The sequence below is a fragment of the Amblyomma mixtum genome, chromosome 10 (genome assembly GCF_055824585.1).
Source record: "Amblyomma mixtum isolate Tamu chromosome 10, ASM5582458v1, whole genome shotgun sequence".
Lineage (NCBI taxonomy): Eukaryota > Metazoa > Arthropoda > Arachnida > Ixodida > Ixodidae > Amblyomma > Amblyomma mixtum.
The window spans coordinates 145,846,829-145,863,303 of NC_143021.1; the positions used below are offsets into that span (position 1 = coordinate 145,846,829).

At 45.0% G+C, this 16,475-nt stretch overlaps 1 protein-coding gene across 1 annotated transcript in view; it reads right to left on the reverse strand.

Moving 5' to 3' along the window:
• LOC149327219 (monocarboxylate transporter 12-like) overlaps nt 1-2,167 on the reverse strand; it is a 29,665-nt gene extending 27,498 nt beyond the window's left edge. The window contains exons 1-2 of the mRNA XM_089564818.1: nt 1,972-2,167; nt 897-1,040 (exon numbers count right to left, since the gene is read on the reverse strand). Coding sequence (XP_089420944.1) covers nt 897-1,040; nt 1,972-2,167 — 340 coding nt within the window. The remainder of the gene's footprint in view (nt 1-896; nt 1,041-1,971) is intronic.
• Nucleotides 2,168-16,475: the final 14,308 nt, after the last annotated feature.

Genomic DNA, 16,475 nt, shown 5'->3' on the forward strand with positions numbered 1-16,475 from the left:
GCCTTCTCTTGGAATCCACTCCATTACCCTTAGGGACCAGTGGTTATCTCGCCTTCTATTACATACCCTGACCAAGCCCATTTCTTCCTCGTGATTTCGACTAGGATGTCATTAACCCGCGTTTGCTTTCTCATCCACTCCGCCAGCTTCCGGTCGCTTAACGATCACTTCTTTCCACAGCTTGCTGAGTTGTCCTTACCTTAACCTGAACCATTTCCGTTAGCCTCCACGTTTCTGCTCGGAAGGTGAGTACCGGTAAAATACACCTCTTGTATACTTTTCTCTTCAGGGATATAGGTAAACTGCCATTCATGATCTGACAGAACCGGCCATATGCGCTCCAACCTTACTCTTGTAGTTATTTGCCCCTCATGATCCGGATCAGCGATCACTATCTACCCTAAGTAGACGTTCCAGCACACTTCCAGCACCCCGCTACCAATTATGAACTGCTGTTCCTTTGCGAGACCGTTTCAGCATGTTAATTTTTAGACCCACCATTCTTCCCTCCATTTTAGTTCCCTGTTAAAAGTTCGCAATCACGAGTGTGTGCTAGACACTTTTTTCCTGTCCTCTGCTTTATATATCTCATATGGCAACAGCTTTCTCATCGTTTATGACTCAACGGATCGGAAGTGTCTTATCCCATCCTTTGGTGATGTTTTTGGACAGAATCTGACGGTAGTTAGGGAATGGTCCGCGCCTTGATGTTGTTATGAGAGTCTCGTGCAGTGGCTTAACGCCTTCTAAGAAATATTAGAGGTTTAAGACTACTTTCGTGTCCACCGGCAGCAGAGCGGGAGGGGTACAGCTTTATATTAGCATGAACAAGAAACTCGTCAGAAGCAGCGCGCGGCACCAATAGAAAGGCAAACGTCCTTTTAGCGATGGCTTACCAAAGCCGAAGCCAATCAGTATTATGTAGGCAGTAGGCTCATTCCAAATGAAGCACCCAATTGCACCTGCTGATGCCAGGAGAGTGGCTCCCATGTTCAGCACTCGGGTGTCCCAATACCGCACAAGAACGCCGGCAACAAAGCCTGCAAGGAACACAAGTACCAGCTGCTAAACGACATTTATTTTTGCCGAACGATTTCGCTTCTTAAAAGGACATGGCGGGAACTATCTCCAAAGTTAAGGCTGAGCACCCTCCATAGACCTCAATCCGCAAAGTGCACAACTTGACCGTGACGTTGGATGCGGGATGTAATTGCACAAATGACAATTCTGCGTGTCCACTACAAACTCTTTTCAACTACAGATGTTCTGAAGGTGACATCTGCAGCGGTGGGGCTTCTTTGAAAACAAAAATTAAATATTTTTATCCCTCTTATAAAAATGCCGCCTTCGTATTTAAAATCAGTTCCCAGGTACACAGTCATCATCAACCTGGCTACGCCCAGTGCTAGACAAATTCCACTCCCATATCTCTTCAATTAACCCTGTCCTATACCAGCTGCTGCGAGCCGCAAACTTCTTAATCTCATCCGCCCCCCTGCCGCCCACTGCTACGCTTGCCTTCTCTTGGAATGCACTTTGTTACCTTTAAGGACCAGGTAACAAACGCGCGTTAATGATATCCTAGTTGAAATCAAGAGGAAGAAGTGGGCTTGGGCAGGGCATGTAATGCGAAGGGAAAATAACCGCTGATCCTTAAGGGTAACGGAGTGGATTCCAAGAGAAGTCAAGCGTAACATGTGGCCGCAGAAAGTTAGGTGGGCGGATGAGATTCAGAAATTTGCGGGAATACGGTGGCCGCGACTGGCGAAGGACAGGGTTAACGGAGAGACCTGAGAGAGGCATTTGCCCTGCAGTGGGTGTAGTCCGGCTGACGATGATGGTGGTCAAGGCCATTCATTACTCGTGATATCGACAAAGATGTCGTTAATGTGTGCTTGATCCCTCACTCACTGTGCCTATTCCGGTCTCTTAACACACTGATAGAGGCATGCAAGCAATCACCGTCCTCACCCTGCGCCGAGTTGGTGGTAGTGTACACCTCGAAGGGCCAAGCGGCTGCCTCGCGAGAGATGCCAAAGTGGGCCACGAGGCCCACCAGGAGGACGCCAGAGCTTCGGAAGACGATGGTGCTCCACACTTGCACCCAGAAGCACATGGCTGCCATGAACCAGGCATAGCGGCTGTCCACAAGGTGCAGCGCTGGCATGCCCGTCCTCAGGGGCTGAAGTTCTTCTCCTTCTTCTTCCGCTTAAAACATGGCACATGCCATCATGCCCAAGGTGTAGTGGCACAAACAAGGAAATTTCAGTAGGCATGAATTTTGAAAAATGTAGCGATGAAAAACGACAGAAGAATGTTTAAAGGGCAATATCAAACTGGATTTTGGTGAAAAAAGAAGAGCTCGAAGAATTTTAAAAGAGTTAGCAAATCAACCTACAGTTGCAATTATGTAATCATGGAGAATCTCACAAACTGCACCCAATGCAAATCTTTTGGCGCTCGAATGAACGATAACAACACTGGCAGAGATAACGGGAGCCCCAACCTGGAGAGAGGGACCTCCAGGTAAATCTTTCTCTTAAGTGCGAACTTTGGACAGTAGAGGAGAAAATGGGGGGATTTGGCCAAGGTGTAGTGGCATAAACAAGGAAACTGCCATAGGCAATTAAGGACAGAATATAGGAGCCAAGCGTGAATTTTGAAAAATGTATCGATAAAAAACGACAGCAGAATATTTAAAGTTAAATAACAAACAACATTATGGTGAAAAAAAATAGGGGGGGGGGAAGGATCTGAAATTTGTTTCTCTTCTTCGTCACCTTATTCCGTTCTCGCGTCTAAAACGCGCGCACCATTAAAAAAGAAAATTACAGGATGGCACTTCACTGTTTAAGAGCGGGAATGTGAAAGCCTTTCTCTCTCTCTCCATTTTTCAGTGTTTAATGCTTCCATTTTCATTGATTTCGTAGTTTTCTATTTTGTCAAGAAATTTTTTACTCTCCTATTCTTATTTCTGAGCCATTTTTACTTTAATTGTTATTTCTAGTTTGTTTTGTTTTTATTTTTGAATTTTCCTTATTTTGTGTTTTCTTATTTCATTACATATATGTTGCTATCACCTGTTGCTTAATCAACTTTTCCATCTTATTTACCATACAACTTGTGATTGACAGTTTGTGCGGACAACTTCCGCCCACGCCACTCAGAGCCAAGAACGGCTTATTCCTTAGTATGAATCAGCCATGCATGCCAGGTAGTGGTAAGATGCCGGTAAGATTACCGGAAAGTGTGGTTCTTGTGCTTAAAAAGCACAAAAAGCACTACGAAATATCTACTAAGTAGAACGTGTTATCGGGCTAGTTGGTTCAATACTTCAGACATGGTAGTTGCACGAAACCCACACACTCACAAGACAGGGTACGGGACGAGCACAAACTTACAACTTATAACTTTGCGCTCGTCCCATACCCTGCCTTGTGTGTGTCTGTGTGTGTTTCGTGCAACTACCATGTCTGAAAGATCTACCATCTCCTGTAGTCATTGAAGAGTATCTACTATTCCATATCCAATTCGATCAAGAAACAATTTCAACAGCAAGTCCTTCCTAGCCTCTTTGTCGATTTCCGTATGGGATAGCGACATGATTGGCGAGGAGCGCTGTGCAAAAGGGCGCTTTCATGCTCACGTAGAGTTCTTCCTCTACTTGGGGTATCTATATTTAAGCTCTCATGAGACATCATACTTGATAGAAGGGTGGTTGTTGAGTAGAAATTACAGGAAGGAAGAGGGCCTGAAATGTTAAACTTTAAACTACCTCTGAAAGGGGCTCTAATAAAGTTGCGTTACATGTGTGATGTTAAAGGACCTCGCTTCACGAATATCCTTCAGAAAGAATTCTTTGTAAAGGACGCCTCTTCACGAATATCCTTCAGGGAGAATTTTTTTGGTGTGTTTTGCAGAAGATGTCGATAGTAACTTCTATAGATAACTTGACATAAATAGGTATCGATATGTCGGTATAGATAACTATAGATATCGATAACCGCCTTTGCAGCCATTGTATCACTTTTTTCGGCACATTTCGTTAATTAATAGTTTATAATTGATTATATGTTGACACTCTTCAATGTTTTGTTTAATTAATTAACGTTAATTAATCACCTTTTAATCCATTCCGAACCTTCATCCGGCTCGGTTGCGGATTTTCCCACAATTTCGACGTCCAAGGCTGTTTTGACGGTCACCCATTATATCTACATCCGTGGCTATTTCGACGGCTAATTGACTTTTTCGCCTCTAATTAATTAATTACTTCAAGTGAGTCAAACTAGACCTTTTGTCATCCTCTATCGCATTCACTCATTCTTTTACTGCTAACTATTCCTCGGACGAGGTAAAGGCTGCCGATACGTTTTGCGTCCACTTTCTGCGGAACAAAACCGCGAGCATAACCAAATAATGCTTTGTATTAATAATGCAAAGCTAAAAGACACCGAGCTGTCGGCTCGCGCGCACGCCCACTGTGCCGTGTTCTCCACCCTCTGGCGAAGGTAATCTTGGTCATCCTGATTCGAATTAGGGGCGTTAACACAGAGCTGATGCGGAGTATACTCTTGCTGAGCCAAAGACACTGCCCTATAATTCAGAGGATATTGCTGCTATTTATGCTCGAACAGTGGCAGCGGTAGGTTGACAATGTGCCTTCATCGTGCTAATTATTTGGCGAACCACATGGCACTGATCATTCGTTATACTCTCAGAGTTGGAGCATCCAGAGAGAGACCGCCTCGGCCTTTGACAGGCAGAGGTCAGGTGGGGCAAAGGCTCAGTCGGCCGCACGGTAGATCTCCGGGTAAGTACGCAGTAGGTGCAGAGGCAAAAGCCGTTGGAGGCGGGCCCCGCTGAGGATCAGCTGAAATCAAATTTATTTCAACATCACAACGTACAGAGGGCAAAACGCATGTCTAGAACACGCTCTGAGCGAGTTTCGGGCGTAACACGCGATAAATAGCCATAAGATTTGGTTAAAAATGGTCTGCATGTAAACATGTACTTTTGAACTGATAGAATTTTATCGTCATTTTTTGCGTTCTTGGTCGTGGCGGCTTTGGAAGCTCCGGAAAACACAGTTTGGTTGTTCTAGGGATGCGTTTTGCCCTCTGTACATTGCAACGCTGAGGGTGCAGGCAAAAAGTCTTGAGGCTTGACGAGACCTGCACCCTACTAACAAACACTTGGCAGAAACAGCAGGGATGATCACTCTATTGGGAATGAACACAAAACGATAGGAAAATTCGGGAGAACACCTAGGAAAAAAAAAAAACAAATTACTTGTGCAATCTGCTTTCACAATCATGAGGTAGATTACGAGTTAATAGTGGCTGGCAAACAGTATATTAACATTTGTCGCCCATAATTTTTTCGGCCGCCGCGGTGGCTCAGTGGCTATGGTGCTCGGCTGCTGACCCAAAAGACGCGGGTTCGATCCCGGCCGCGGCGGCTAGAATTTCTTTGGAGGAGAAATTCTAGAGGCCCGTGTACTGTGCGATGTCAGTGCACGTTAAAGAACCCCAGGTGGTCGAAATTTCCGGAGCCCTCCACTACGGCGTCTCTCATAGCCTTAGTCGCTTTGGTACGTTAAACCCCACAAAACCAAACCAAACCATAATTTGTTCGGGTGCGAGGAACTACCAAGGGGTCAGTGCTACGTGTGTTGTACACATTGGTTCGTTAAGCTAATGAGGCGATATCTTTGAGGTATGTGTCATCTTTGTATATGCCGTGTCGGTAGCGTGAATTAAGTATTGAACTGTGCAATGCGGTGGCGGGTAGAAGCTTCAGTTCATCAAAGATTGGTTTTGTGTGGACCTTAAATTTAGCAGTTTTAATGACGCGTATTGCTTTTTGTAACCTAAAAGGAATGTTAATATTAGTTAGCGCGGTAGTGCCCCAATTCAGAAAGAAATAGCTCAGCGTGGAATTATAGAATAGCAATTTAATGTTTTGTGGCAAAAGAAACCTTAATCGCGACAACAAGCAGATTTTGCGAGCGCATTTGGAACGAATGTGGCTGATATTCGAGTTCCAACACATATTCTCGTGGAAAATGCCGCTCAGGCTTTTTACTTGTGATGTTATCTCTATTTTATTAGAGCCAATATATAGTTTGATATGAGTATCTATTTTTTTGCTGCGAGGACGAAATAATACGGTTTTTGTGTTGGAGGTGTTAAGAATCAGTGAATTTGAAATTCTGCACTTGTTTATCAAATCGAGCACCTTATTAGCTTTCACTTGCAGTGTGGGTAAAAACGGGCCGTTAAAACGCAAGGTAGTGTCATCAGGGTAAATCATGAAGGGGCTAGTTGAGTCGATGTTAACTATGTCCTTAATGTAGATTTTAAATAATAGGAGCCGCCGCGGTGGCTCAGTGGCTATGGTGCTCGGCTGCTGGCCCGAAAGACGCGGGTTCGATCCCGGTCGCGGCGGCTGAATTTCTTTGGAGGAGAAATTCGAGGCCCGTGTACTGTGCGATGTCAGTGCACGTTAAAGAACCCCAGGTGGTCGAAATTTCTGGAGCCCTCCACTACGGCGTCTCTCATAGCCTTAGTCGCTTTGGGACGTTAAACCCCATAAACCAACCAACCTAAATAATAGGAGACCTAGAATGCTGCCCTGCGGAACACCGCATCGGACCGTTCTCAGCTCAGATTTAAAATTATTAATTTGGGCCTACTGCTGGTGAGTCGGACGGCTCCTATTCCTTACCGCATTTTATTGCTACCTGGCCTTATTATTGCTGTAGCAATAAATGCCTTGTTTTTGTCAATCGGAGTGTCGTTCCTTTGTTCCCTCAGAGCAAGGCCCGCCGTGGTTGGCGTGCGCTCGGTAGCGTACGCAATCACGGGGCAAGCGCGGCTACGCCAAGATCGTTTCGTCAGTCTTGAAGATCCAATGAAGATCCAATGATGTCCTGCGCACATCATTTCGCTGCGGCCTGCTGCGACGGAGCTGCCTGTATCCTGTTCGGCGCATCCATCCGGGGCAGCCGTGGGGAGACCAGTCAGCGGTCACCTCCGGCTGCTGTTACCGCTTCGACTACCGCAGAATCCTGGCCTGCAGTGGTCGACCAGCCTTCCCTTCGCGGGCCTGCGGACACGGAATCCACGGGCCATGCGAGTCGTCCCAGCGGAAACCTTCACGCCGCCTTCGGAATACCGCGGAAGTCTGCGTGGACTCTGTAGGCGTGACCTCTACTGCAAGACCTGTCTCAAGTGCATGATGACCAGGAGACTCCTACATAGCATGTACTTTCAGGCCTGTGAGTCTAAGGTTGGGGGATGTCGTCATCTCCCCCCGCCTCGTCCCCTTTAGGGTTTGCTTACCCGCGATGCACTCACCCTAACCTAGTTAGTTACCTTAACTAACAAGGGAAGGCGCCGGCATCGTTGCGACACGAGCGCCGCGAACGGCGTGATTGCTGTGCGCACGCCGGGGGGGGGGGGGGGGGGGGGGGGGGACGACTCTCTCTCCGGCTGAGAATTTCGACGCGTGCTGACCTTCAGGCATGCGCTCCGCTCTCCGCCAGCGGGGCGAGGCCGAGGGGGAGAATGTGCTTCCGCTTCCCGTCCCGTCCGGCCGTGGAGTATCTCCCATGCCCTAGCGTGGACGAACTTCCGTCGTAACCATCCTGGTGAGTCGGACGACCTCGATTACTTAGCGCATTTTGTCGCTAGCTGGCGTTATTGTTGTTATAGCAATAAATGCCTGCTTGTGTCAGCCAGAGTGTTGCTCCTTTCTTCCTTCAGAGAAAAGCCCGCCGTGTTCGGTGTGCGCTCAGTAGCGCGAGCGATCATGAGATAGGGTGCGGCGGCATTGAACGGTGTCAACCGCGGTTATGCGGGAAGAACGTTTATTACAAACCCCACAACTTATGTCGAGACAACTGCTGATCACATGTACGAATTCTGTCTGTTGGGTTGCAGTACTAAAGGCACGATGGAAACCATGCTGGAAAACATTTCGTATGTTATTAGTTTCAAGAAATTCGATATATTTAACGACGTGTTCAGGTATTTGATATGAATGCGCTGTTAAGGTAATTGACCTGTAGTTAGATAATAATTGCATATCACCATATTTCAATAGGGGGAGAACCCTAGCAAGTCTCCACGAGGAAGGAGGGGCGCCGGTTGTTAGGGGTTTCCGAAAGATAACCGTAAAGTACCTGCTGGACAAGGAAGAGTACGAACGAGAAAAGCCGCAGGGATGTCGTGAGGACCACACGATTTCTTGGTATCTAAGTTTGGTATCATATTGAGCACACTTTCAGTAGACACTGACACACCGCCAAATGAAGAATGCGATTCAGAATCAAAAGCTGGGATTACAGAATTGTCTGTTATGAAAACTCAATGGAAGTAGTTGTTAAAAGCAGAACCAATTATTTGTGGTTCAGAAACTGCGACATCGTTTCTTATCAATGCATCCGAAGAGGACCTAGGGGGTGGCATTTCCTTCCAGAATTTACGGGGACTAGATTTTATTAGTTTGGGCAGAGTAACTTTGTAATAAAAATGTTTTGCGCCGTTCATTTCAATACAAAGCTCCTCTTCAGCGCTAATAAACCGACTGATCCTCGCAGGGTCGTCAGAACGTTTCAATCGGCGTAATCTAACAACACGGCGCGATAAATGCAACAAGTCTCTAGGCATCCAGGAAATGGCAGTGTTATTTTCTTCGTTTTTAAAGGGATGAAACGATTGATGCGTATTTTGACAATATTTTGAAACTTCTTAAAGTATTGACGTCACTAGAGGAACTTATTTGCTCAAACTCATCAAATGAATCAAATAGAATGTCAGCTATTGCTAGATCATCTGTGTAGTTAAAACCAGGAAACATGCAATAGGCAAAACGAGATATACAGGAACGGTACAAGTAAGTGAAACGAACAGAGCTTTGTGGTCGGATACCCGCTCAATCTTGTCGCAGTAATAACAGTTGTTTATAAGAGATTGAGTAAGAAAGACGAAGTGCAGAATCGCCGCATGCCGAGCGCATTCTCGAAGGGCTTGACTTAAGCCACAAGACAATGAAAAGTGTACCAGCTTCTTTCCAACAGACGCTTCATGTCCGCTCACTGTCATAGAAGACCAGTCGATGCCAGATGCGTTAAACACGCGCAAACAAATGACGTTTGAAGAAGTATGTAATCATGTAATAACCTACTCAGAGTGTGTAATCGATCAATACTGGAACCAGGAGGACGGTAAACAACCCCTGTTATTGGAGAGCATTAGCAGGGCGGAAAATATTTGGCGTCCCACGTCAGTGTGATGTCTCCATCCTTCCAACCGTGACAGGTTTCAGGGGGCGTTTAAGGGCACCATCCAGTCTTCTCTTGTTACCACTCCGCCTGCCACCTGTTATAGCACCGGCTAGAACGAAACACTGAAACAGCGAACATAATAAAACGCGGACTATAATGGAGTTAACAGAGCAGATTGAAGAGGCCCATGTGCTGTGCGATCTCGGTGCACGTTAAAGAACCCCAGGTGGTGGAAATTAACCGGAGCCTTCCACTACGGCGTCCCTCATAGCCTGGGCTGCTTTGGGACGTAAAACCTCATAAACCAAACAACCAAGACGAGGACACGAGACGAACACACGACGAGCACTGACTTTCAACAATGTTTACTTAGAAGATGTGCTTCTTATACCTTCTACATTAAGGATGCACATGTGTCACGAACACATGTGCAGGAAGCATACGAAACTCGTCTTCCTTATGCTACGTGCAGAAGATATAAGAAGTGCGTCTTTCATACAAACATTCTTAAACATGAGCGCTCGTTTTGTGTCCTGGTGTGCGTTCTGCGCTGTTAACTTCGGGATGGAAAACCAACAAGCTCAAGCTGCTGTCCTGGCAGACTACAATGTATCACCGGCTGTCGTAACTTTGTAAGGACAGTTCAGTGACAGGTGATAATGATTCGGTACTTGTGATTATAGTGACTTTGTGAAGTTACAGGTAGCCGTAGTGGTCGCAGTGGTAGAGTGTGGGCTCCAGGCTGCAAAATTATAGCGCACAGGAAGAGAAGGTAGATATGAATGGTCTTGCATTTCCTCCACGCCAATGGAATTGACCACCCCTAAAAAAAAGCAGTGTGCCTCCGGTGCTCTTTTCAAATAAATATTTGAAAACTTTTCAATTTCAACAGGTGAAAGTCCCAATTTCAAAGTACTGTACGGGGATCCTAGATAGATCTTTACACCATAAAGAAGTTATAACAGCCTAAACATCGAATTGGTTTCAACACACAGGATGCGAGATAGCAGTAATACCACAAAGAAACGCCGTCAAACTTCATAATTGCACTGGTGCTAAAAATTATACAGAAACAAAAATTAAAAAAAAACTATCAGCTTTCCAACAGAAAGACCTTCAGCTTATTTTTGAAACCATGCGAAGAAAGAGAACTTTTACAAGGGTTTCGACAACAGTTTAATAATAGGCGCTTTTTGGTCGAAAAGTGACCGAAGCTTTACGTATTTACACATTTCAGTGCTAAAAATGCGGGAAAGGAGTGAGAGCGGGTTATATTCTAAGGCTTTAGCTAACAAATTCCTAATCCGAACTGGCGAACTTGCTCTTAAAGTGCTAGTTAGCGCTGGTAATGTATGCATTTACGTGTAGGGAGTACACAAAGAACCAGGGAGTAAGCCCCTAGATACGGAAAGAGAAGGCACTGAAAATTTTATTTCATTAGATGACTAAGCACCATAAGTCAGGGTTGCATAACGCTGTCGTCGAGATGAGAGAAAAACCAAATTGAAGGGGAAGAAAACAACACAACCAAGTAAAAAAAACGGCCTAACAGTGTCAAAATTACGACCAAATGATATGTCGTTTTGTCGTAACCAAAGATTTTTCTATTCCTTTGTAATATTTTTCTGTACGGCTGTAGTTTTCTGTAATAACTAAAGAAAATCTGTTGTCACTACAAAGTTTTATGCTGTTACCACAAGTTCGCGGTAAAAAACTACAGAAAATTTGCTTTGACTACAAAACTTTTTTTGCGCTTTTAGACTGAGAGGACTCAAACAAACACAACATTAGCTCAGTGTACCGTATTATTTGGTTGTGTATTGCGTGCTTTTCTCTTTAGGGTCTTGTTTTGAACGTTTCTATTTTTTTTTCTCTCCAAATAATCCGTTGTGTTTAACAGACATCATTTTGCAGAGCTACACGTTTCACACGGACTTGTCACCACCAACACTCCTGCATCCGCCATCCATTCTACCGTGTCCTTCCAATAATTTTGAGGCTCGAAGGGCTGCTCTCGTTGTCAAATGTGGGGCTCTTCTTGGCGGTGCCGGTTAAAAAAGACACTGACTTCACACTGACTGACGCAAGTCAGCTCGCAGTGTTGGTTAACGGCGTGCGCTGTTTCTTGCCTTCAGGACGTTGCGGCAAGCGGCAAGTCTGTTTCTAAAATTAGTCCGCGCAAGGAGCCGCGCGCGGTGGAGCAGCGTGAGAGACCTTGGCTTTCGAGCTGCTATGCAATCGACGCGAGAACGGGCGTTAAAGGCGGAAGTGTATGCGAGTTAGCCGCTGGCGCTGTGGGTGCCTTTCTGTTCGCTCATGTAAGGTCTCTTCTTCTTACACTGAACAAGTCCTTGGACGTTCTATGGAAGCGCTCCGAAGGCAACGGGTAGAAGGCGGTTCTCGTCTACGAATGTCTGCGGAGGCATACGCGCGTAAGAATAAAACATTTGCCGATGCTCCATTTGTCTGCTGCTTTCATCCGTTCTGTTGAAAGAAACGCCAAGCACTGACGCCTGGCTGTTCTCAAAGGACTTGCCCTTAAATTCTTTGCGCTGGAAGAAGACGCCTGCACTGAATTCACACCCACGTTTCTTGCGACGATTGTCAGGAATATCTGCGATAACTTCTAAAATATTGCCACTGTCTCCCTTACCTTCATGGAGACTGCTAAGGTCGAACTTCTAACCCACCCTCCTTTCAAGCCTGACCTGGTAAATTTCAACTATCAAGACGGCGCGAATTAGGGGTCTCTGGGCGGGCTACCATGTGATGTAAAATACACTGCAATGAGCGCCGACCACCGAGTTTGTAACCGTCAACCCGGAGAGTGGATCGGGGAACATGTGCTTCCATTTCAGCCCCCTCTGTCGGGGGCAAAATGTTTTATGTTATTTCAGTGGCGAGGCGGTGTTTGTTTCGTGCTGTCTGCTTTAAGTTCGCATTCTGATTATTTTGTACTTTTTCTAAACAGACGCTCAGAATAAAATAAAGTTGGCTCGTATAGGTGTAACACTAGCTCCTAAACACAAAAACACAACTCTTTTTGAAATCAAAGTTCGTGAAAGGTATAAAATAGCAAGAACTAAAATACAGGTATCGCCGCCACAGGCCTATCTCGCAGCTACAAGCGTGATGATTAAATACATGATAAAAGAACCACATATCTCTGAGGCTAACCGACGTGCATGGAGGTTACGTGTTGGATCGATATTGAAGTACGAGTTTTGTTTTGAAACCACCGGTGTACTTTAATTACACGAGGAAGCCGAAAAAGGCAACCAGGATGTTGGAAGTCGAAGAAAACCTGCAATTGGCCTCGCAATAGGAGCCCAGCTGTGTTTCGGTATGTTTTGGGGTGCTTCGCCGCTACGCGGTCTGCCTTCCCGCACGGTTTCGTTATGCGCCTCTATTTACAACGGCGGATCAGCAGAGGACCTCCAAGTGCCTCTCTAAGTGCTCCTAGGACGAAGCTCGTGCAACTGCGACAAGGAAAAAGAGCTGTCCATAGCTAATGTTCAACGCGCCTCCACGTGAGAAAACGCACCGCTCGACGTATTCGCTTCGTCAACGTACCAAGACAATAGCCCCACGAGGACTATTATGATAGAATTTAGATATACCCACATTTACCAGTCGCTACACATCAGTCGTGACAGTTGCTCGACGGTGACAGCGACGCTGCCGACTCCTCGGCGCTAGGACTTTCTTGTCAGACCCGCTGTTTCAGCCCTCAAAAGCATCTCACGCTGTATTGTATGGTGTTGAAGTCGCTTAATGCAGGCCGCGTTTCTCTGCGAGAACTTCGTTTTAAATCGGGAAAGGGATCTATCATAACGTTGGTGCAAACGTAAATGAAGCGACGACGGCTGATAGAGGCCTTTAACGTCCGGCCGACAGTAGTTTTCATTTCGGCTGCTGCTAAGCGCGAGCGCAGCGATCACGAAGTCTTCGTTTCCGTTTCCGCCGCTTTACGTCACTCTTCTCCGATTTCGTCATCAGAGAGTCCCGAGTTCGAGTCGTAGCGGCGGGAAAAGTTCAACCCTTTGTTCTCGAAGTACTGTATAATGAAAATAGACAGCCTATACTGGCACTGCTTGTGTTCACGTTATAAGTTTGGAATAAAAAACAACACCCATTGTCTATTACGCTTGGCATCTCTTTGTAAATGAACTCTACCTTATGAGTATAGAAGCACACAGCCTTGGTTAATAAAAGCGTGCAGGACAGATTATGGACGACAAATGATAAACAGAAGCTACCTAACTCGTTAAATTTCTGTCATAGAAATGATATTGCTCCCGAGATAGCTTTTAAAAAAAAGAACAGAAATTGTTTTTCTTTGACAAAAATCCGTTCGTATGATATGGTGTATTTCTCGCATTCTGCTTATGTACGCTGTACCCTTCATTGAGCAACGCTTTTCTGTTTATACTACACAAAACGTATTGTTTTTCTTGGTATTTTCCTTTACTTAGGTAACGTTGTATTTTTTTCAAGCTTTTTCAGAGTGTTTTACAAGTTTTCAATTTTCAAAACTTATGTCCGGGAATGCTGGACATGATTCAAGAAATCCATTTGAACACCTGGCCGACAGTTTCATACATAATGTCGAAAAAAGTTGCAGGATTGCACCCTCTGCTTAAAGGCGGAAATGCGAAAGCCTTTCCCTTTCCTCCCATACCCTCTCAATTTTCTTTCTTAAATATTTTATTTTAATATTATTTTACCTGCTATTTTTATTTTGATTTATTTTTATTTCTGTCTACATATACTTTTTATTGTGATTTTTATTTTTATCAACACCATTAACACCATTTGCTGGGCGTGTTGGAAGAACATGCTTACAACCACACGGCGCAAAGACAAACACGGACAAGTACGATAGCAACACAAAGCGCTGACTTCAACAGAACTTCACTGCGGCGCGCAAGCGTATACATATACCCTATCGTGGGCATGCTCAGCAATGAAAGGAAAAAGGGGAAGATGACAGGCTTTATCTGGCACCGCGCGCGCCATCGCATTGAACTATTTTTATCGATATATTTTAATTCTTATTTCTTTTTGTTTTCCTTTTTAGTTCATTATGTATATGTTGCTTCTCCACTGTTGCTTAGTCAACCTTTACGTTTTATTTTAGTTACCATACAACTTATGATTGGGAGTTCATGCGGTCAACTACCGTCTCCAACTTCCGTCCACGGCACTCATGAGCCAAGAAAGGCTTACGCCTTAAAATCGAAACACAAGTAGCAATGATAGCATTCTGCTGTGTTCCGAGCCGAGGGAGCTCGTTCATATGCTGCACAAGCTCGCAGTAGTGGAACCAAAAAGTTAAGCATGGCCTATAGAAATTGCATGGAGTTAATACACAGAAGAATGAAGGGTAAATGGCAGACGACTTCGCATAAAGAAATAAACTACAAACTTCACTTTGTAAAGCCAATCTTGGGAGAATGAAAGTCGTGCAAGTATCAGCAATGTTTCACAGAAGTGCTTTTACGCCGTCTTCGCTTTGCACACACACATCAAACAAACCTTCGCTTAAGAAAACAAGCAAAGAGACTTGTAAAATATGCAAAAGAGTCCAGAGTAAATCATGTGTTATTCTAAGGCACAGAATATGAAACACTGAGAAAAGATATTTACTCGAATTCGCAATGAACACATTTCTTTTCATCCAGTTTTTTTTTTTTTTTGGCGAAAATGCTTTTGCTGGTCTGTCGCGGGATTTCAGGTTTTTAAAACACCACAGATCTTCAAACAAATTGTACAATAAACAAATTGTAGTTCATTAAAACACGACAGACATTTTAACCTTGTCATGCGGCTTATGTCCTGTATAACCCAACACAACACTCATGCTAGGTTGGTATGAGGTTCTTTTGAAACTGCCAGATGAGGCCACGTACTCGCGGCCTGAAATATTTGCTCTGCGCAGCAAATATTTCATCCCATAGATAAGTGCTTCGCCATATAATTACAAGAAGAATCGATACCTAACAATGAGCCCGACGCAATTCTCCTTGCTCCAAGCGGTACCACGCCCTGTATCTGGGACGATATTAGCGCGTCGCAACCTGTACCTCAAACTACGTTATCTCCATTTATTATCTATGGCCGCAAGGCTTTGCTCTCTCAGTGTGTTTCTTTTGTTTGTACTGTTGCTCAACGAGACAACAAGCTCCCATTGTAATCTACAAATACACTAATCCGAGTTTTCAGCCCTGACTCTCAGGAAAAGCACATGCGTCACAGCATTCCAGACACTGCATGTCCAGCTCCCAACACTATATACAAGTAATAAAGGATCAATTACTGCAATTATTTATTTATTTACTTACTTATTTCTTTATGTATTTATTTATTCCAATACCCTCCGGGCCCGAGGACGTTCCAGAGGGGGTGAGGGTTACAATGCAGAAAAGAAAACACATACAAAAGTACAACGTGTAGATTTGTTAACAATCACAATGGTACACTTACAAAACATAGTCAATAAGTGCTGATTTGAAAGATGGTGAATCCACAAATTAGTCAATGGAGGGGGGAAGGCGGCTCCATTCTGTGAAAGTTTTGGGTAAAAATGAGTTGAAAAGAACATTGGTGCGGCAACAGGGAATGGCGACATTAAACCGGTGATCAGTGCAACACAACAGAGTTTTCTTCTACCAGCGCTCCCTTCAGACGAGCATCGCTACTGCCGTGACAAGCAATCCGTATTGCGTACATGCGTCAGTCGCCGAGCCGTAGCGGCTCACTGAGCGGTTGCATTATACATGAGGCCTGTGATGGACAGCAGAAGCACCGAACCACCCCTGTAAAAGCGGTTTCAATGGCATGCATTTCTCTGCGCACTGGCGCATTTGCGAGTGTGGAACTGCGCACGCTTATTGTGATACGAGTTTGGTCCATTAGCGTCGCTCACAAAAACAAGGTGACTCTAAAAGGTCACTAGTCGTTCACCAGTCGTCGTTGTGTGCTATCCTCCTTGTTGTCCCTAACCTTTTTTGACTGGTTTGCACCTAACTACGCGCCAACTGGCTCAAATCTCAACTCTTCTGCTAAAGGGTCAGTAGTAGTAGTACAAGACCTTTATTCGGCCATAATTTACAGGCCGAGCATGTGGACAGCCTGGGCGACCAGAAGTCGCTGTTCTTCCTCCCGTTCAGCGCCAAGCCAG